The sequence below is a fragment of the Acanthochromis polyacanthus genome, chromosome 13 (genome assembly GCF_021347895.1).
Source record: "Acanthochromis polyacanthus isolate Apoly-LR-REF ecotype Palm Island chromosome 13, KAUST_Apoly_ChrSc, whole genome shotgun sequence".
NCBI lineage: Eukaryota > Metazoa > Chordata > Actinopteri > Pomacentridae > Acanthochromis > Acanthochromis polyacanthus.
The window spans coordinates 2,638,705-2,661,670 of NC_067125.1; the positions used below are offsets into that span (position 1 = coordinate 2,638,705).

At 42.3% G+C, this 22,966-nt stretch overlaps 1 protein-coding gene across 4 annotated transcripts; it reads right to left on the reverse strand.

Annotated features, from left to right (window-relative positions):
- LOC127536923 (CD5 antigen-like) lies at positions 1–22,966 on the reverse strand. Of its 4 annotated transcripts, XM_051958381.1 has the most exons (10): positions 22,725–22,955; positions 22,477–22,629; positions 20,716–20,994; positions 8,004–8,297; positions 7,634–7,930; positions 6,882–7,175; positions 5,834–6,154; positions 5,105–5,425; positions 1,649–1,739; positions 1–1,530 (listed from the first exon to the last, which is right to left on the reverse strand). In XM_051958381.1, the coding sequence occupies exons 2-10, from the start codon at positions 22,520–22,522 to the stop codon at positions 1,473–1,475; spliced, it is 2,001 nt and encodes a 666-aa protein (XP_051814341.1). In that variant the 5' UTR covers positions 22,523–22,629; positions 22,725–22,955; the 3' UTR covers positions 1–1,472. The 4 variants fall into 4 exon arrangements, with proteins under 4 accessions (XP_051814341.1, XP_051814342.1, XP_051814340.1 ...); XM_051958382.1 differs by lacking the exon at positions 1,649–1,739 and having other exon boundaries at positions 22,725–22,941; XM_051958380.1 differs by lacking the exons at positions 1–1,530; positions 1,649–1,739 and having other exon boundaries at positions 4,884–5,425; positions 22,725–22,966.

Below are 22,966 nucleotides of genomic sequence, written 5' to 3' on the forward strand. Positions count from 1 at the left end.
TTGTCTTTAATTGCAGAATAAAGCTTTATTAAAATAGATCTCAGCAGGGCAAAAGCATCGCCAATAAATCATCAGACAAATAATCAAACATTAGATAATATTCAAATCCCTCATCATAACTCCTAACTGGTACCATGCTTTCATTAAAGAAGAGTAATAATCACCCAAAATATGTCATTTGGAGGGAGTAGAGCAGACGGTGTGGCCACACCCGGCCGCTCACCTGAGACCCGACAGGAACCCAGGGGGAAGCTGGAGAGAGTGTTTACCCACACTGCACATTTCTGCACAATGTGCACAGACTTACCAGAAACTCCCCAAAAATATATACAGAGCTAATGAACCTCTACGGGCGTTATTTAATACTAACCTATCTTAGCTCCAGATTACTCACTAGTTCAGTAATCCCTTATCTTCCCAGGGTGATCAGACTCTTCTGTAAACATCTACATTTCACAGTAATCTAAACCTTGAAAGCATTCTCATTTATCTAGTGCTAGTAAACCTGAACCTCCTGACCCCTCTGCTAACCAAGGCCCTCACTGCTCCCAGTGAGGTGCTGCCCTCTAGTGGTCACTTCTGATACAAAGGTTCAGGAACATGCATTTGAAAAACACAATCACTCCTCTCCTCCTGAACCCTATCAGACAGTATTCATCGTTCAACATCAAAGAATGTAAAAAGGACACATTTAAAGAAACAACCGACTTATAACAATGTATAAAAATAATCAACCCATCATTCTTCTGAATGAGGCACTCTGCTGATTTCTACACTGTTTCAAAATTAAAGAAGATAAAAAGTAGCGTTTGGTCAGTTCACACATTCATCAGGTTACAGCATTTAGCATTATAAATCACAGTTATAATATCACACTGTGCTCTCTCATTCTGCTGCCACTCCTTCATAATCCTCATGGCTGACTAGGGGATCCCATCCATGAAAACTGACAACAGTTATTATACTGAATTTTACAGTTTCACTAAATTACAGAAAATATTGAGTGAAATCTCTGAACAAAAGTGATAACTGTTTAAAAAAACAGGTGAAGACTGTAAATCATGTCTGCCATTCTTATTGTATAGAAATTCATAAAAATGTGATTATTTTACAGACATTTGATTTCATTTTTAAGAAAAATTACCAATGAGGGACTAAAATATTTTATGTTTTTTACTGTTAGATGACAGATTTTCTAAGTTTTGCTAAATTCCAGATAATATCCATTAAAAACACTAAAAAAACAATATTAATTTAGATTTTAACCATGAAAAACAGACCAAAACTGTAAATAACGTCCACATTAAAAATCAGTATTTTTCCAACCTGACTGTATTTTTTCCTGGATTTAAATCAGCTGAAATATTGTTGTTTTCTGTAGAAGTTGTTGTTGTTTCACTTCTGGATGAAAGTTTATTTCATGGACAAAAGCAGACAGATCATTTTCTGGATGTTTCTTGGTAAATCGTGGATCACTGGAGCTCAGCGACGACGTTTGTTTCTTCATTTCTGCTTCTGGTTTCTACAGAGCTGGAAAGATGAGACAGAAAACAAGTCTGATAAAGACTAAAACAGCTTTTCTGTTTCTATGAAACATTTATTCTACGTACAGTGTTTTCTGTTTCTGTTAAACGTGTATTATACGTACTATTTTCTAGAGTAGAAGCAGGTGACAGAGATGAGAAGAACCATCACCAGCAGGTGGACGACAAGTCTGATGATCAAATCCATCAGAGGAGCTGAAAAACAGAAGAAAACACATTATTACTGACATTATTTTAGGATTAAACACATTATTGTTGCAGTTAAACGTGATAAGTAGCTTCAGTTTTGGTTCCTGTCTTTGTGAAATAAGTAGGATTCAGAAAGTTGACAAACTTCAGTTTTAGCAGCCTCCTTGTGCAGCGATAAACTGCTCCCAGAGCTCCTGCTACACTTCAGACACAACCGTGACACACTCACACAAGTTAGCTTGTTTAGTCCACGTTTCCTCCCTTCAAACAACTTGTTTTCAGCAGTTTTTTTAACAGAATTTAAGACTAAATGAATCCATAAATGAATGCTCTTTCACCAACAAACCTGTCTGTGTCTTTATAACGCTAAAACAAAGAATAAAATAACAGAAAACCTGTTAAATCTTTGCTCCTGACACTCGGCAGACTGTTTAGTCGTGGTTTTAATTTCAAAGTTGTGGGAAATTTTTAACAAATCTACATTTGTTCTCCTTTAACCAGCAGTTTGTAGAATAAATAAGATTCAAGTTGTAACTATAAACAAGAAAAACTGACCTAATTCAATGATTAGCTCTAGAATTAGCCTCCTGGTGCAACAACAAACTGCTCCCAGAGCTCCTGCTACACTTCAAACGTAGCCATGACACACTCACACAAGTTAGCTTCATTTAGTCCAAAACAGACACTTTTTACTACAAAATACATCCTGAAATGAATCTACTTTAGCTGTCTAAGTAGCCTCCTGGTGCAGCGATAAACTGCTCCCAGAGCTCCTGCTACACTCTGAATGTGACCGTGACACACTGTTAGCTTGATTCTAGCTTGATTTAGTCCATCTTTTTTACCTTTATCACTGCACTAGGAAGCTACTTTGAACAGAAAAGATTTTTATTTTATATTAAAAACTAAAACAAGTTATTTGGAGGAAGTAAATGTGGACTAAATAAAGCTGCATGTATGGAGTGTGTCACGGTCACATTCAAAGTGTAGCAGGAGCACTGGGAGCAGTCGATCGCTGCATCAGGAGGCTAGTTAGACAGCTAAAGTTGATAAAATTGAACTTTCTGAATCAGATTTACAGTGCCTATCATAAGTATTCCCGAGTGGCCGAGTCAAAGCCCAGACCTCAATCCTATAGAGAATTTGTGGCTGGACTTGAAAAGAGCTGTTCATGCCCGATACCCGGGCAACCTGACAGAGCTTGAGCAGTTTTGCAAAGAAGAATGGAGCAAAATTGCAGTGGGCAGATGTGCAGACTGATTGAGACCTATCCACACAGACTCACTGCTGTGATTGCAGCCAAAGGTGATCTACTAAATACTGACTTGAAGGGGGTGAATAATTATGCAAACAATTATTTTCATTTATATAATTTTCTTTCATTAACATTACTTTATAGAAATCTGTTTTCACTTTGACATTAAAGAGTTTTTTCCAATAATTATTTGTGTTAAAAAAGCTAAATTTTATTGACCATGATTGATTTATGAAAGCAATAAAAGGATAAAACATCAAAGGGGGTAAATACACACGTGGACAAAATTGTTGGTACCCCTCGGTTAAAGAAGGAAAAACCCACAATTCTCACTGAAATCACTTGAAACTCACAAAAGTAACAATAAATAAAAATTTATTGAAAATTAAATAATCAAAAACAGCCATCACTTTTGAATTGTTGATTAACATAATTATTTAAAAAAACAAACTAATGAAACAGGCCTGGACAAAAATGATGGTACCTCTATAAAAGATTGAAAACTATTTGACCAGAGTGACATGATTAACTCAGGTGTGTCATTTAATTGACATCACAGGTGTTTCCAAACTCATAATCAGTCAGTCTGCCTATTTAAAGGGAGACAAGTAGTCACCCTGCTGTTTGGTGAAAAGGTGTGTACCACACTGAACATGGACAACAGAAAGCGAAGGAGAGAATTGTCCCAGGACATCCGAAAAAAAATGATAGACAAACATCTTAAAGGTAAAGGCTATAAGACCATCTCTAAACAGCTTGAAGTTCCTGTGACAACAGTGGCTCATATTATTCAGAAGTTCAAGACCCACGGGACAGTAGCCAACCTCCCTGGACGTGGCCGCAAGAGGAAAATTGATGACAAATTGAAGAGACGGATCGTTGGAATTGTATCCAAAGAGCCCAGAGCAACCTCCAAAGAAATTAAAGGTGAACTCCAAGGCCAAGGTACATCAGTGTCAGATCGCACCATTCGTCGTTGTTTGAGCCAAAGTGGACTTCATGGGAGACGACCAAGGAGGACACCACTGCTGAAAAAAACTCATAAAAAAGCCAGACTGGAATTTGCAAAAATGCATGTTGACAAGCCACAAAGCTTCTGGGAGAATGTCCTTTGGACAGATGAGACCAAACTGGAGCTTTTTGGTAAGGCACATCAACTCTATGTTCATAGACTCAAAAACCAAGCATACGAAGAAAAGAACACTGTCCCTACGGTGAAACATGGAGGAGGCTCAGTAATGTTTTGGGGCTGCTTTGCTGCATCTGGCACAGGGTGTCTTGAAAGTGTGCAAGGTACGATGAAATCTGAAGACTATCAAGGCATTCTGGAGAGAAATGTGCTGCCTAGTGTCAGAAAGCTTGGTCTCAGTCGCAGGTCATGGGTCTTCCAACAGGACAACGATCCAAAGCACACAGCCAAAAACACCCAAGAATGGCTGAGAGAAAAGCGTTGGACTATTCTAAAGTGGCCTTCTATGAGCCCAGATCTGAATCCCATTGAACATATGTGGAAGGAGCTGAAACATGCCATTTGGAGAAGACACCCATCAAACCTGAGACAACTGGAGCAGTTTGCTCATGAGGAGTGGGCCAAAATACCTGTTGACAGCTGCAGAACGCTCATTGACAAATACAGAAATCGTTTAATTGCAGTGATTGCCTCAAAAGGTTGTGCAACAAAATATTAAGTTATGGGTACCATCATTTTTGTCCAGCCCTATTTCATTAGTTTGTTTTTTTAAATAATTATGTTAATCAACAATTCAAAAGTGATGGCTGATTTTGATTATTTAATTTTCAATAAATTTTTATTTATTGTTACTTTTGTGAGTTTCAAGTGATTTCAGTGAGAATTGTGGGTTTTTCCTTCTTTAACTGAGGGGTACCAACAATTTTGTCCACGTGTGTACTTATGATAGGCCCTGTATTTCACAAACTGCTGTTAAAAGAGGAACAAGTACAGATTTGTAGAAAAAGCAGTCCAGGTTTGGCCTCTGCATGAATAAAATCACCACAGTGTCTGTCTTTGTACTGGAATTAAGACACCAATAAGCCTGAGGAGGTCTGTCTGAGCAGAAAGTAGAACTTGTGTTCCCCTCCTGGACTCTGAAGCTACCTGAGGGGATGAGATAGATGGGCCGGCTGGTGGAGGAGAAGTTATGGGAGAAGACGTAGAGGTGGTAAATACAGGTGTACGTCCCTCTGTGGAGGCCTTCTGCAGCAGGAAACAGGAAAACGGCCGAATGTGTGACGGCTGGAAGGACGTAGTTGAGCGTTGAGCTGGAGGAGTTGAAGACGAGCTGGAAGGAACCTCCTGGATACTGAGGCCTGGTGGAGCAGATGATGCTGAAGTTGGAGCCCAAGAGGACCCTAACCTTCTGCTGCTGGACTTCAAGACGGGACGAAGACACGGAGATGTTTGGTTGAACCAGCAGATCTGGAAACACAGAGGTTCCTTAATCTACACTGTAAAAAATCAGCTGTTTTAACTGTTATTTGGTGAAGAATTACTGTTATTTAAATTACATTTTGAATTTAGATTTCTTAATGTATTTTAAAACTCTAACATGTTTTGTTACAGATATTTACTGTTGGTGGAAGAAAAACTCTGATAAAATGTTTTTTTAAACTGCTACTTTACAGATTTTCAGAGTTTTGTTAAATTAAAGATAATTTCCAGTCAAACAGTAAAAACTAACTCATGATGGTCATCTGAATAAATAATGTCTCCATGGTGGATCTTTGTGGCTGCTGCAGCTGCACACTGAGGGAAAGAAGGAACCAAGAAGCAGAATTTGTGCTCCTTAGTTCATCTTTCAGAGGAAACACCTGAAGCTGTTGTTACCTGAACAGACCACCTGCAGACTCCAGGAAGATTCAGTCACATTGTTCAGAACCAGACAGTCCTGAAGGGAAATAGTCGACTGGAAGCAGGAGGACTCGATACGCCACACATGTCTACTTGATCCACTTCTCTCTAAATCTGTAGTCACGATAGAACCACATCCGAGCTGAGAACACACTGCTGATGCTGCTGCTGCTGATGTCCAGGTGTGGTTCCGGTACCAGTCCCTGTCCATCACAGGCCTCCACTCTTCATGGACCTTCATCTGCAGCTCACCTGCACAGGTGCTTCTGTTTCCCACCAGCCTCACTTGGTCTGAAGCTGAGAGGAGACAGGAGCAGCTCTGAGAAGGTTCTACTGATGTGTTCTGAACAACGTTTTCTCTGTTTCCAGAATGTTCTCCTAAAAAGTAGAAGAACTAAAGATGTCTTGGTGAGAACATTGTTAGACTGAACGTTCTCCAAACGTTGTGGAAACGTTTGACAGATTCTAGAACATGTTCCCTCAACAACATCTTCAGAACGTCTTCAGAAAACGTTCCTGCATCCTGACATCAACACCTCAGACAACAGACAGTCTTTGCAGACAGAACGTTCCACCTTTGTGGAAACATCTTTTAAAGAACGTTCTGTCGTCTGAGGTGGTAACACCTTAAAAACATTTTCTGAATGTTTCATTGAAAACGTCATTTGTTATCATCAGTGTTTGAAAGAAGAACGTTCCCTCAACATACAAGCTAAACCTTCCTCCTCTAATAATGTCACATTACAGGAACGTTTTATGAACATCATCTGAGGCCTGGAGAACATCTGGAAAACCTTTTGAATATTGGTTTGAGAACCTGATCTGAGTTTCTGACAACATCCTCTGAATGCTGCATTCAGACTTTTTGTTCTTTACAGGAACATCACTGTAAACTTTCTGAGAACATTCTCTGAACATTTGATGAGTTTTTTCTTCATAAAATCATGAACACTTGTGGGTAACGTTCTCCAACGCTGTGGGAACGTTACCTGCTGTCTGGGAGTGATTCCAGCTGCAGCTTTACCTGAGCAGGTGAGTGTGACGGTGGTTCCAGGTGAGCAGGTGTCTCTATCTGAGCGCTCACAGTGCAGCAGAGCAGACTCATGGCCTCCACACCGGAACTCTGGGATCCACTCTGGAGCTTCTCCATAGAGTTCCTCCTTAAACCCTGAAGGAGAACCACAGCCCAGCTCCCTGCAGACCACCTCAGCATCCTGCAGGTCAAATCCATCTGAACACACTGAGGACCACACCTGGTTCCTCTTCACCTGCAGTCTACCTGAACACCGGTGAGTCCCGCCCACCAGCCTCACAGAGTCTGCAGGAGGAGATAGAAGATCAGAAGGTTCAACATTTGGACAAATTACATCCAAACTACTGATTCTGCTCCACCAGGACTCCTATGAGACATCATGATGTGAAGCATGGTGGTGGCAGCATCATGATGTTCCTCAGCAGGTCCTGGAAGGCTTGTAAAGGGAGAGGGTAAATGAATACAGCAAAGTCTAGAGAAATCCTGGAGGACAACCTGAAGCAGTCTGAAGAGAACTGAGACTTGGAGAAGATCAGTTTTCCATCCAGACCATGAGTCGAAGCAAACAGTCAAAGATACTCAGAAACGGTTTAAAGACAACAAGGAGGAAGTTCTGGAGTCCAGACCTGAATCCAGCTGAGGATTAGAGTCTGGACCTGAAAAGTTCTGTTCTCTCAGGATCCCTGTGGAACCTGACATTTATGTCTAATGGAATCTACTGCTGCTGTGATTATTGGTGTTACCTGAGCAGGTGACTTCCAAGCTGTCAGAGATCTGTTCATGATTCATTGTCACACATTGCTTCAGAGCAGAAAGAGGGCAGTAGGGATTGATCCACCAAGCGTCTTTATGTGGATATTCTGGTCTGTTTACTGCTGAGACTGCAGGACCACAGTCCAGCCGTCCACAGATCAGAGCCGCCACCTTCAGGTTCCAGTCGGGGTTTGGGATTTTCATCACTCTCCAGACTCCATCATGTTTCATCTTCAGTCTACCAGCACAACGGTTGGCTCCTCCCTCCAACCGAACATCATCAGAGTCTGAACAGAAAGAGACTGATTACAGAAAGTGACTGAAAAAGAAGAAAAACTGAAATGAACGCTGCAGTTTTACCTGAGCAGGTGAGTGTGACGGTGGTTCCAGGTGAGCAGGTGTCTCTATCTGAGCGCTCACAGTGCAGCAGAGCAGACTCATGGCCTCCACACCGGAACTCTGGGATCCACTCTGGAGCTTCTCCATAGAGTTCCTCCTCAAACCCTGAAGGAGAACCACAGCCCAGCTCCCTGCAGACCACCTCAGCATCCTGCTGGTCAAATCCATCTGAACACACTGAGGACCACACCTGGTTCCTCTTCACCTGCAGTCTACCTGAACACACATTAGACCTGTCCACCAGCCTCACAGAGTCTGCAGGAGGAGACAGAAGATCAGAAGGTTCAATATTTGTACAAATTACATCCAAACTACTGATTCTGCTCCAAAACATCAGTGCTCAGTGCTGATTCACACGGTAAAAATTACAGTATTTTAACAATTTTCATTTGTGATATCTATTTTTTAAAATTATATTATTTTTCCCTGTTTGTTAAAATTCCAGATAAAATCTCATAAAGTCACAAAATAAAAGGATTCATTTACATGTTGACTGTTCAGGTGTTTAATGCAGGAAGAAGTGTTTTCTAGACGTGGAGAGTTGGAAAGTTTGGATGTAAAAAATAAAAAGTTTTCTGGATACTTAAAGTCCTTCACTTGGGGCAGAACCTCCTCCAACCTGGAGGGAACAATCCACCAGTTTCCAGCTGAAAACCATGATGAAGACTTGGAGGAGCTGACTCACATCCCAGTCGCTTCACATTCAGCTGCAAACTGCTCCAGAGCTGCTGAAGGTCTGATGAAGCCAACAGAACCACATCATCTACATAAAGCAGAGACGTGATCCTGAGCTCCCCAAACCGGACACCCTCCTCACCCCAGCTGGACCTTGAGATCCAGTTCATGAAGACCACAAACAGGATCAGAGACAAGGACAGTCCTGGTGGAGTCCAACATCCACAGGAAACATGTCTGACTTTGTGCCAAGAACACTAAACACAGCTTCATTTTGGTCGTACAGGGACTGAATGGCTCAGCGAGTTTGGTACCCCATAATCCCTCAGTGCCCTTTGGAGAGACCTACGGAAGACACGGTCGAGGATGTTTCCAAATCCACAATAGACATGTGGACTGGCTGGTTAAACTCCCATGAGCCTGTCAGCAGCTCTGCAGGATAAAGATCTGATCCACTGTTCCACATCCAGGATGGAATCATTGTTCCATTGTTTCCTAAAGACTCTCTTCACCAAGGAGAAAAGTGGAGTTCTAAAAACAACAAAGAACGATCTGGAGGAGCACCTGAGAGCAACCCACTCTGAACTCTGACCCAAAGCGCAACGAACACCTTGCCATTCCTGCAGATATTCCACCGTTTGCCCCCCCAGAGCATCAGTTTGAGACCGGTCCTCCAACATGGAAGGAGGTGGAGAGGTTTGTCCATCGGGTGAGAACAGCTTCAGCTCCTGGGCCAAACGGAGTCCCATACAAGGTGTACAAGAATGCACCAGACGTCTGTATGTTTCTCTGGGGCCTCATGAGGATGGTATCGCAGAAGGGGTCCATTCCCAAAACGTGGCGTAGGGCAGGCGGAATCCTTATCCCAAAGGAGAAAGACGCAGCGAACATCAGCCAGTTCCGCCCAAAGTGGAGGGTAAGATCTTCTTCGGAGTCATTGCACAAAGGATGGCCCAGTACCTGCACAGAAATGAGTATGTGGACACATCCGTTCAGAAGGCAGGAATATCGGGATTCTCTGGGTGCCTAGAACATGCCAGTATGATCTGGCACCAGATCCAAATGGCTAAACGGGAGAAAAGGGACCTCCACACAGTATTCTTGGATCTTGAGAACGCCTTCGGCTCTGTGCCCCATGAACTCCTGTGGACTGCCTTCAAGTTCTTTAACATCCCGGATCTGCAGTTTTGCTTCTCTACGCCTGAATTTAGCACCTCATGGTAGCACCTGGAGGTAGGCATCATGGCCAGATGTACCGTATCTCCATTGGCGTTCACCATGGCGAGGGAGGTCATCATTCGGGCCTCAAAATGGGTTGTACGAGGACAAAGACTCAGCTCTTGTCGACGCCTCCCTCCTCTCAGAGCCTACATGGACGACATCACCACCCTGACTACCACCCAGAGGAACACTACTGATGATGCGTACCCGTAAATTCATTCCTCCTTCAAGTCTACCACCCACCATTCATCGTTAAGAACTATTGCATGTGCTTGCACAGAATAATAACATCTCATTCTGTGTTTTCTGGAATCTCCTGTATCTGAGGTTCAACAATCAGTTGGAGCCTCCCTTCTAGTTCTCTGGAGTAAACTATTCCGGGATGGCTGAGCAGTGTGATACCCCGATAGTTGGAGCTCAGCCTCTGGTTCCCCTATTTTAAAAATAGGAACCACCACCCTGGTCTGCCACTCCACAGGCACTTCTCCAGGTTGTTTTCTCCTGACTAGATCCTTGCTTGTGTTGCATCTACTCACTTTGGATAAAAGTGTCTGCTAAATGAAATTGCAGAAAACGTACCCAATGTCCAGCTGACATTGAAGAGTCAGCAAAGACAGCCTAACAATGTCCATAACTTTCAGCATCTCAGGGTGAATCTCTTCCACATCTGGCACTTTTCCACTGAAGACTTTCTTGACTACCTCGCCAACTTCAACTACGGATATGGACATAGATTCCCCTGAGCCTTCAGGCTCTGGGGCCTTAGTGGTGAACATGTTTACCAGGTTAAGGAGTTCCTCAAAGTGCTCTTTCCACCACACAGGAATGTCTCCAGTCTTGGTCAGCAGTTCCTCCGCCTAGTTGCACATAGCCTGGGGAAGGCCTTGCCTCTCCTTCCTGAAGCGTAGAACAGTTTGCCTGAATTTCCTCAAGGCCAACTGAAAATCCTTCTGAACAGCCTCTTTGAATTCCTCCCACACCTGAGTTTTAGCTTCCACAACTGCTGCAGCCCTTTTGGCCGTCTGGTATCTGTCTACTGCTTCAGGAGACCCCTAAGCCAACCAGGCCAAAAATCCTCCTCCTTCAGCCTGGTGGCCTCCTTCACCGTTGGTGTCCACCAGCAGGTTTTAGGTTGGAACCACAACAGACACCAGAGACCTTCTGGCCACAGCTCCTAACAGCCGTTTCTACAATGGAGGTTCTGAACATGGTGCACTCAGATTCCTCATCCTAAATTTGACCTGGGATGAAGGAGAAACTCTTCTGGAGGTGGGAGTTGAAACCCCCCTAGACCAGGACCTCCAACAGACTTTCCCAGTTCACTACAGGGTTGGGTTTACCAGGTCTGTCTGGATGTCTTCTCCATCATCACTGACAGCTCTGGTCCTCTCTTCATCCAAGTGTCTGAGACATTCAGCTGCAGTTCTGAAGACACGACTCCAGAGTCCATCATCAACCTTTGGTCTGAGGTGTTCTGGTACCAGCTACACTGATGAGTCATCTTATGCTCAAACATGGTGTGTGTTATGGACAATCCATAACTAGCACAGAAGTCCAACAACAGAACCCCACTCAGGTCAACATCAGGACGTTCCTCCCAATCACCTCCTCAGAGTGTCTCCATCATGACCGATATGAGAGGTTGAAGTCCTCCAGGAGAACTTTGGAGTCTCCAGGTGGAACCCCTTCCAGGAACCACCCAGAGACTCCAAGAAGGTCAAGTATTCTGAGCTGCTGTTTGGTGCATCAACACCAACAACAGTCAGTTTTCCCTCCACAACATCCAGCAGCAGAGAGTCGACCCTCTGGTTCTCCAGGAAGAACTCCAACAAAGCAAAGAGAGTCCAACCCCTCTCCAGGAGTCTGGTTCCAGAACTGTGTGAGGTGAACCCAACTATATCTATCTGGTACCGTTCCACCTCCAGCACCAGGTCAGGTTCCTTCCCCACCATTGAGGTTCCGCGTCAGGTCCCACAACCCACAACCGGTCTACACTGATTTAAATACACTGAAAACTGTTTTCCCTGTTATATTTCAGTGGAAACACATTTTACCAAAACACTAAAGTTGATTCTTGATGGTTTTACCTGAGCAGGTGACCTCTATGACACCAGAGGAGGTTTCATGTTTTGTGAAACAGTCAATATAATACTTGGAAGTGCAGCCATATTCAAATCCCCAGGTGCTTTTTGAACCCGTCTCTCTTATCCTGGTTGAAAGTGGAGATCCACAGTCCAGGTCTCTGCACACTCTGCTGGCAGACCACAGCTCCCAGTACGGATCGTCCACTGGTCTCCATTCATCCCAGCTTCTCACCTCCACAGTGCCCTCACACTGGCCGGATCCTTCAACCAACCGAAGCCAACCTGGATCTGGGTGGAAACAGCAGCACAGGATAAACAAACACAACCAGGATTTTACGTTCAAACTGTCCTGCTGGAGATGTTTCCTCCTACCTGAGCAGGTGAGTGTGACGGTGGTTCCAGGTGAGCAGGTGTCTCTATCTGAGCGCTCACAGTGCAGCAGAGCAGAATCATGGCCTCCACACCGGAACTCTGGGATCCACTCTGGAGCTTCTCCATAGAGTTCCACCTCAAACCCTGAATGAGAACCACAGCCCAGCTCCCTGCAGACCACCTCAGCATCCTGCAGGTCAAATCCGTCTGAACACACTGAGGACCACACCTGGTTCCTCTTCACCTGCAGTCTACCTGAACACAGGTCAGTCCCGCCCACCAGCCTCACAGAGTCTGCAGGAGGAGATAGAAGATCAGAAGGTTCAATATTTGGAGAAATTACATCCAAACTACTGATTCTGCTCCAAAACATCAGTGCTGATTGACATGGTAAAGATTACAGCATTTTAACAGTTTTTATCTGAACATTTTTAGAATAATTTATTCATATTTTACAGTTTAATTCATTAATCAGTTTCAGTCACTTTTTAACATTGTCATCACATTCATACAGATTTTCCTTGTCGCTAAATGATATATATATATACACACACACACATACAGGTGTTGCACAGTGACGTAGTGGTTAGCACTTTCGCCTTGCAGCAAGAAGATCCCCGGTTCAAATCCCGGGGCGGGCCTGGGATCTTTCTGCATGGAGTTTGCATGTTTTCCCTGTGCATGCGTGTGTTTTCTGGCTTCCTCCCACAGTCCAAAAATATGCTGAGGTTAATTGATAACTCTAAATTGCCCATAGGTGTAAATGTGTGTGTGATTGTTTGTCTGTATATGTAGCCCTGCAACAGACTGGTGACCTGTCCAGGGTGTCCCCTGCCTTCTCCCGAGTCAGCTGGGATAGGCTACAGCACCCCCCGCGACCCTAGTGAGGATGAAGCGGTGTATAGAGAATGGATGGATATATATACAGACCTGATCAAAATCTTAAGACCAGTTGAAAAATTGCTATAATTTACCTTTTGCACATTTGGATCTTAATGAGGTTTTAATTAGAGCTACAATATGCAAAAGCAAGAAGGGGGAGTGTGACAAAAAGCACTTTGAAAAAGTACTTTATTGAAAACAAATAAACTTAAATAGGCTGTTCATCAGCTGATCAACTGGCCGTTTAAGACCAAAAGTTTAAGACCATCGCTCAAAAATTACAAAAAAACTCTCCAAACCATCCATCCATCCATTTTCTTCCGCTTATCCGGGGCCGGGTCGTGGAGGCAGCAGGCGAAGCAGGTCGTTCCAGATGTCCCTCCCCCCAGCGACGCTTTCCAGCTCTTCCTGGGGGATCCCAAGGCGTTCCCAGGCCAGACGAGATACATAATCCTTCCAGCGAGTTCTGGGTCTGCCCCGGGGTCTCCTCCCAGGAGGACATATTCACAGAACCTCCAAAGGAAGTCTCCCTGGAGGCATCCGAATCAGATGGCCAAACCACCTCAACTGGCTCCTTTCGATGGGAAGGAGCAGCGGCTCTACTCCGAGCTCCCTCCGGATGTCTGAGCTCCTCACCCTATCTCTAAGGCTGAGCCCAGCCACCCTATGGAGGAAGCTCATTTCGGCCGCTTGTATCCGCGATCTTGTTCTTTCGGTCACTACCCAAAGCTCATGACCATAGGTGAGGGTTGGAACGTTGATGGACTGGTAAATCAAGAGCTTCGCTTTACGGCTCAGCTTCCTCTTCACCACGACTGTTCGGTACAACGCCCGCATTACTGTTGATGCCGCACCAATCCGCCTGTTCTTCTCTTGCTCCATTTTCCCATCACTCGTGAACAAGAACCCGAGATACTTCAACTCCTTCGCTTGGGGAAGCAACTCCCCCCCAACCCGGAGGAAGCAATCCACCAGTTTCCGGCAGAGAACCATGGCCTCGGACTTGGAGGTGCTGATCCGCATCCCTGCCACTTCACACTCGGCAGCAAACCGCTCCAGTGCGTGCTGGAGGTCACGGTCTGAGGACGCCAACAAAACCACATCATCCGCAAAAAGCAGACATGTGATCCTGAGGCTCCCAAACCAAAAACCCTCCCCACCACGACTGTGTCTTGAAATCCTGTCCATGAAAACCACAAACAGGATTGGAGACAAGAGGCAGCCCTGGCGGAGTCCAACACCTCCCGGAAACGTGTCTGACTTATTGCTGAGTATGCGGACACAGCTCTCACTTTGGTCGTACAGGGACCGAACGACTCGTAGCAACGAGTCTGGGACCCCATACTCGCGCAGTGCCCCCCACAGAGCCCCTCAGGGGACACGGTCATAGGCCTTCTCCAGATCCACAAAACACATGTAGACTGGCAGGTCATACTCCCATGACCCCCTCAGCAGCTCCGCAAGGGTAAAGAGCTGGTCCGCTGTTCCACGACTGGGACGGAATCCGCATTGCTCCTCCTGAATCCGAGGTTCGACTATCTGTCGGAACCTCCCTTCCAGCACCCTAGAGTAAACTTTCCCGGGGAGGCTGAGAAGTGTGATACCGCGGTAGTTGGCACACACTCTCCAGTCCCCCTTTTTGATAATAGGGACCACCACCCCGGTCTGCCACTCCACAGGTACTGTATCCGATGCTCACGTGACATTGTATAGACGTGTCAACCAAGACAGTCCAACAAAGTCCAGAGCCTTCAGCATCTCAGGGCGAATCTTGTCCACACCTGGCGCCTTGCCACCAAAGAGCTTCTTAACTACCTCGGCAACCTCTGCCACGGATATGGATGAAGATCCCCCCCGAGTCTTTAGGCTCAGTTTCAGTGTTTATATATATATATATATATATATATATATATATATATATATATATGTATATATAAACACTGAAACAACTATGAGTTTTGTCAAGATGGTGGTATGAGATCCCAGAATCAGCCACAGGGGTAAATAACAGCTAAATAAGGGAACATTGTGATATTAACCTGTGATTTATGATCAAATTATGCCATGGCCTAATGAATGTGTTTAAACTAACACAAATGCCTATCTTTTATATAATCTTTATTTGAAAGTGTAAAAATCAGAAGAGTGTCTCACTGTGAAAAATGATGTTTTTGGTGACTTTGGTGATGTTTTTGAGAGATTCGGGTCAGGGGCCAAAAGTATAATCTGTTTTTCTGACCAAACCAACAAATGAAAAAGGGAAAAACGGCTCAATTTTTGTTTTTTCGTTTTCAACCAAAAACAAAAAAACGTTTTTTTTTTCTTTCTCAATTCAAAACCAAAAACGAAACCAACACAAGCAAATGTCGTTTTTTGGATTTCAATTTTTCGTTTTTTCGTTTCAGGTCTCAAAACAAAAAAACGGAAGCATGTGACCCCTGACCGTCACGGGTCAAATGGACTCCCTACCAAAATAAAAGCCTTACTAATAAATGGGTAATAAAAGATACATTACGTTAAATAGCGTTTTTATTTTTGCACAGTATTTATTATATACACTACTAGGCCTGTGATAATGTTAGAAAATAATAATAATTATTATTATTATTATTATTAATAATAATAATAACAATGCAACTAACAACAATACTACTACTACTATAGTTAATACAATGATGTCAGAGTGCAATGACCATTTTTTTGTCTTTGGAAAATCCCAACTTTGGTAGACTTAAACAGTGGTTTAGCTTGAATGTGTGAAGCGATCACAAAAGTGGTTAAGACATAACAAACTTGTTATACTGGTAAATGAAACAAGCACATATTCTGTATAGGCTCTTTATATACCAGCACATGGCATAAGCTCTCCCATTGAAAAACAATAACACATTTTTGGTCTTTTCTGTAGGTCTGGTAGCCTAGCTGCGCTAGACAACCCACGACAACGAATTTAATTCTCTGCCAGGGAGGGTCTAGTTACCCTCCATAAGGCTCAAGGCTGGATTCTCCTAAAACTGGCCGGACCAATCACCATGAAGTGTAGAGTCAGAAAGCGGGCGTAACGAAGTGACGACAGAGGCGCGACAATTCTGACAGAAACAACCGGCGCACAATAAACAGTTATCTTTCGACTCGGCTTTGGCCACAGCCCTTAAAGATTTGAAGCTAAAATTCAACTTGAAAGATAAACAAAGGACGGCACTTAAGTGTTTCATTGAGAAGAAAGACGTATTTGGACTTATGCCGACCGGATATGGCAAATCCTTAATATACCAGTTGGCTCCGCTGGTTGGGAAGCTAATGGGACTTAGCCACAATCCGCCGGTGCTCTCGGAACTACATCAGCCTATTCGTTGCGTTGATTGGTTGTATACCTACCCAATTGCTGCAGAGGGATTTGATAGACAACCTTTTAGCCCGCCTCCCTCCCTGTCGAGCTTCCCTAGACCCTTGTGCCGTCAGAAACATGGGTGTAGCATGGCTAGGCTATAGGTCTGGCATTCAGGAAACAGAATGCCAGAAAGATAGTTGCACTCACAGAGAGCGCCTATGAAGAGCTCCAGAGGAGAAAGAGGAGGAGGAGTAGGTAAGAAACATTTTATTAATCCAAAAAACACAAAAATAAATTCTAAATTCTGTTGTAAACATCTGCATATCTGAATAGAGATGTATATGTTGGGAGCCCTTGTTAATTGTAGTGTGGTTTTTTTTTATTTGTCTTTAAATACAAGGAGCTCATGACTATTCTATATTAAATTAAATAGTCTCCTAAAAGTTGAAAACAGCAATCTAAACGGAATTGTAATAAATATTGTAATAAATAAAGTCAATAATAAAATAATAAAAAATAAAATAATAAATAAAATAATAAAGTCGTTGTAATAAACAATGACTGCCGTTTAGATTGCTGTCTTCAACTTTTAGGAGATTATTTAATTTAATGCCAAAGTTGGGATTTTCCAAAGACAAAAAATGGTCATTGCACTCTGACATCATTGTATTAACTATAGTAGTAGTAGTATTGTTGTTAGTTGTATTGTTGTTAATAATAATAATAATAATTATCATTATTATTTTCTAACATTATCACAAGCCTAGTAGTGTATATAATAAATACTGTGCAAAAATAAAAACGCTATTTAACGTAATGTATCTTTTATTACCCATTTATTAGTAAGGCTTTTATTTTGGTAGGGAGTCCATTTGACCCGTGACAGTCAGGGGTCACATGCTTCCGTTTTTTTGTTTTGAGACCTGAAACAAAAAAACGAAAAATTGAAATCCAAAAAACAACATTTGCTTGTGTTGTTTTCGTTTTTGGTTTTGAATTGAGAAAGAAAAAAAAACGTTTTTTTCGTTTTTGGTTGAAAACGAAAAAACAAAAATTGAGCCGTTTTTCCCTTTTTCATTTGTTGGTTTGGTCAAAAAACAGATTATACTTTTGGCCCCTGGCCTATTTGACTCATGAGGAACTCATGCTTTATGAAATGGAAATGTTTTTGAGAGAGTTGATTACCATGAAACTGAGATTGTTTCAGAAAGAGTTTTGATTACTGTTAAACTAAGAGGTTTTAAAGCTGGTAACTGAGGTATAAGAAGTCAGAGCTAAGGTGAACTCGGATCAAGTGTTCACGGTGAAGGTTATTAAACTCAAAATAGATTTGGGGGATTTTTGTGATTCTGCCATCTGCTTCTCCATTTCCTGATCAGAGGCCTGTTCTGAGTTGCAGATGGAAAAAAGTACAATAATAAGTGGGACTGAGTGGAAGGGCCCAGACAGTCCAAAATAGATGGTTTTAGCTCCTCAAACATGCAGAGGTGTTATGATCGATGAGAGCATGGAGAGAATGAAGTCACTGCTCAAGTTAATTTAGCATGAGATCATTGCTATGTTAAATAAGTCTGCTGTCGTTGCATATGCAAAAGGTTCAGTTTAGTATAAAATACACCTGATCGAGACGCAAGTTGGGAGTCGTTGCGGGGTCATCACTCGATGCCTGCCAGGCAACTGGGCAGAGAGGATTTTATCACGTAACTCTGGAGGGGCCCTTCAACGTGATCTGCAAAGGAATAACTGTTCTATTGGAACTATGGACCAAAGTACTGCTTTTTCTGCTCTGTTTGAGGATGACAGAGGACTGTGATCTAAGAATAACACTGACTGAAGGAACATTACTGAACTTTATTATTTCCAAAGGAATGAAACTAGAGAGGATTAACAAAGTTTTACTGGCCCAAACAACAAGAATGGATATAAGCAGATCTAAATCTGGACCCAACCCCCGTCCACTTCCTCCTTGAGCCAGTGAGCCTCAAAGGCTTGTCGGGTTTCAGGAGAGCAGTCGACTACGTCCAAGCCGGCTGCTCTGCCCTCCAAATTATAAAATCTGGGTGATTATTACTTCTCTTTTATGAAAGCATAGTTCCACTTCTGAGTGGTGTTAAGCCATTGAAAGAATATTAATGTTTGATTGTTGTGATTTAAAGGCATTATGGAGGATGTTTTTTGTTTAGTTTGTCTGATTCACATAAAATGAATATACTGACCTTTAGTGGACTTGTATGTATGGTCTCTAAAAGAAAAAAAATAATAATTGTGGACATGGCAGGACCTGAAAAACATCAACCAATCAACGCGCTCGGACCGAGGCGTTTGGTTTGCTCCCTTTCCTGTCAATCAAAAATCTTCCGGCTCAGGCCTAGTTACGTAGATTACGTACGCCTTGGACTTACGTGTTTTCTGTATGTGTTGCTTTGGTATAGCTTCGTAGTTAGCTGGCGACTTGTTTTGCTCATCTTTTTTTACATAATGGCAGATAAAGATCCAGGGGGACCCAGCCGTAAAAGACAACTTCATGAGTCCTACGCAAGTTTCTGGAGGGGGGCGTTTCTACGTAAATGTTAAGAGGGGGGAGGTTAGAGGGGGGTGAGGGAGAGGTTGTATGTGTGCATGCTATGTTCAAAGTCGTAGGAAATTAAATCTCCTCTCATGCCTTTAAGAGCTTATGCTGCCCCTGCTGAAATATTATTATAAACATTTTTCCTGCAATTAAAGTTAACAGATTGGAAATTCCCTTTATCCCTATCACAATGATTAATCAATTATGAATATTTTCTCTGGTGGTAAAAAGTCACGTTATTGTGTGCATTACATCTAAAAAAGGTTCTGAAAGGTTCCTAGTCTTTGGGGCCATGGGTGGCCTTGTTTAAACTTATCCCAGGGGTTTTCTATTGTCCAAACCTCTAAACTTTAACCTAGTAACTTACCAAGTGCCAGACCGGTTAAAAGGAACGCTGCCGTTAACAAACGTGACTGGTAATTAATTTAACCACTCAGAAAGGGCTGGTCAGTGAAGTTAATTATCAGAGGAAGCAGGATAGAGGTCTGGATGGAGGCAGTGAGAAGCTAGGTGACTTTCTTCGCTGACCAGCTTAAACGTTCTTCAGAATCCCACCTGAGTCAGACCCTCTGGGCAAGCAAGCAACCGGACCATTAGATGGAGAGCTGCTCCAGTGATTCTCTTACAATTAATTCATTAATTTTGGTTAATTGAAGAAGATTAATTGCTGAAACCTTTTGGGTTTTAACAGTTTAGATACGGACTGACAAAAAACAAGCCCAAATTTAAAATTTTGTTCACACAAAAATGTCTGTGAAGGTTCTCATCCGTCCAAGTCATCTTAAGGTGAAGGGTTTAGTTCAGGCAGCTGGACTTATTCTTGTGATCTTGAAGATGTTTCACCTCTCATCCGAGAGGCTTCTTCTACTAGTTTTAGAACTGAAGAAGTCGCTCGGATGAGAGGTGAAACGTCTTCAAGATCACAAGAATAAGTCCAGCTGCCTGAACTAAACCCTTCACGTTCACACAAAAACTTGAATTTTGACCTAATTCTTTTCAACTTTACAGATTTTCCATGTTTTGTTAAATTACAGATACTATCTGTTAAAATCACAGAAAGAAACATTAATTTACATGTAGACTGCAGAAAAAAAGACCAAATCTGTGGATAAGTTTTTCTGAAAAATCTGTATTTTTACAAACATCATTTTTTTTCTCTCATCAAAAAGTTTCACCGTAAAATTTTTACCGCGTTTCAATGAGAAAAAGATATCTTTATTTTACTGAAATTTCACACTATTTGAAAAAAAGGACATATTTTAAAGACTTCAGAAATAATTTGTGTGTAAAGTGTGTTCAAATTATCTTGTAAAAAAAAACAAGAAAGAAAAATTAGAATTTTTTGGAAACAAATTGTAAATAATGTTTATTGCAAATGTTTATTCCAAATAGCAATTTATTTTTTACAGTGATTGACAGTAAAATTTTTATTTCTCCTGTATTTAAATGAGCAAAAAAAAACCATAAGTTTACTGGTATTTGTCATGATTATTATTATTATTATTATTATTATTATTATTCTTAGTGGTTCCTCCTCACCTGAGCAGGTGATCTCCACTCTGAAGGGGGGCCGTTCTGGAGTTCCTTCAGCTCTGGACTCATCTCTGGTGACCAAGTCTTGTGGAGGTTCCTGGTCCAGAGTTCTCCTGAGTGAAACCACAGAACCACAGCTGATCCTCCTGCAGACCTGATCTGCTGCCGTCAGGTCCCAGTCCAGGTTCTGGTCCCTCACTGGTTCCCAGTCCGACTGACGCTGCTGCTCCAGTCTGCCAGAACAGGGACTCGGACCTCCGACCAGCCGGACCTCAGCAGGACTCGCTGATGGGACAGGAAGTGGAGGCTTTCAAAATAAGACTCCCAGGAATTTATCAAAACAATGAAAATCAGTAAAATAGCAGCGATCAGCCCTAAAATACAAACTTTGATTCAAATAATGACAAAGATCAGGAAAATAATTAGATTTATTGCTATATGTCTAAATAGAGTTCAAAAGAAAATGAAGAACTTTAGTTTTCTTCTTTTTACAGTCAACATCTAAGTGCATATATCTGTATTTATCTATTTTAGGGCTGGGACTTTAACGTGTTCATTCACATCAATCAACTGCAGAACAAAGCATTAAAAACAACCCTTTTCATCACACCTTTCTCAGTTCCCTAATTTCTGTCACACCAGTAACTCTGATGAACACTTCAGTCCAGTAGGTGGCGCTAATGAACCTAAAATCTGTTTCCAGTGAAGAAGATCCACAGGAGTGACGTCAGCACATAATAAAGCTTAATGAAGAGTGAAGGAAGACGAGACGCATTGAGCTTGGTGGGCGCAAAGTTTTCTTTGAAAAAAACGTCCAGATGGCAGCTTGGATAAAAGCTGGTTGAGTGCAAACTGTGCAACAAAGTTTTCTGATCACCTCAGAGTAAAACATGCTGCAGAATGCCTGATTCCAGAGCATTTTCAATTCAGCTCCATTTTTGTGTGTTTTTTCATTAATAGACATTTTAACAGCAAATTGGTGAAGAAAAAGTCACTAGAATGCATGAAATTAACAGTTTGATGCTGAAATTCCAACAAATCCTGCAGCCATGTGTAGTTTTCTGAACAAATTAGTTCAGAAAATTCACCCAGAAAGCAGGAAATTAATAATTTCGTGCTCAGATTCCGACAAATTATGCAGTCTTAAGTTATTTTTCATTAATAAAGACATTTTAACAGCAAATTCTTGCAGAAAATGAACAAGCTGGTGCAGAAAAATGACCCAGAATGCATTAACTACATGTTTGATGCTCAAATTTCCTACCAACGCTGCAGCCTTGTGTTGCTTTTAAATAAACAAAGACTTTTTAACAGCAAATTGCTGCAAACAACAAACAAATTGGTGCAGAAAAGCGATCCATATTGCATTAAACTAATAGTTTGACAGCCATATTTCTTACAAAGCATTTTAACACTAAATAGGTGCAGAAAATAAACAAATAGATGCAGAAAAATGATCCAGAATGCCGGAAATGAACTATTTGGTGCTCAAATTTCCTCCCAAAGCTGCAGTCTAATGTTAGATTTTATTTACAGACATTTTAACAGTAAATTTGCACAGAAAATGAACAAATTAGTAAAAATGACCCAGAATGCATTAAATTAATTGTTTGACGCTGAGATTTCCTCCCAAAGCTGCAGCCTTGAACACACCAGTGAGCTTTTCTTTCTGTATTCTGTGTTCCTTTCAGTATTTGTGGTGGATGCATCAGTTCAGAGCTTGGAGAATCAAAGTGTAAACGTGTCCGTCAGTAAATAAGGTCCTACCTGAGCTGCACAAACCCACAAACAGCGTCAGAGCTCTGAGGTCCATGTCGGCGGCTGCAGACTGAACTTATTTCCTCCTTTAACGTCTTTATCAGACCAGAGTGGGTTCAGCCTCCTGCTGCTGCTTTAAGGAAACATTTTACAGCAAAGATCCTGCAGAAACCACAAACAAACACTGAAGGTCTTTATTTCAGAAGAAAAAAAAATAGCTCAGTGGTAGAGTGGCGGTCTTGCAACCAGAAGGTTACCGGTTCAATCCTTGGCCTGGAGAGCTCGTGTTGTGGTGTCCCTGAGCAAGACGACGAACCCCTAACTGCTCCTGATGGGTCATGGTTAGCGTCTTGCGCAGCAGCTCCTGCCATGAGTGAATGTGATGCATCTTGTCACATTGGGTACCTTATAGGTATAGTAAAAGCGCTGTATAAATACAGACCATTTAAAGAATTATTTATGGTGAACCAAACATATCAAATTATTGACGTTTGCTGAC

Coding starts and splice junctions, on each gene's coding strand:
- LOC127536923 (XM_051958380.1), bottom strand. CDS start 22,522: ATGGACCTCAGAGCTCTGACGCTGTTTGTGGGTTTGTGCAGCTCAG. Junction 20,995..22,476: donor TGTGGGTTTGTGCAGCTCAG/GTAGGACCTTAT, acceptor CTGTCCCATCAG/CGAGTCCTGCTGAGGTCCGG. Junction 7,931..8,003: donor CGTCACACTCACCTGCTCAG/GTAAAACTGCAG, acceptor CTTTCTGTTCAG/ACTCTGATGATGTTCGGTTG.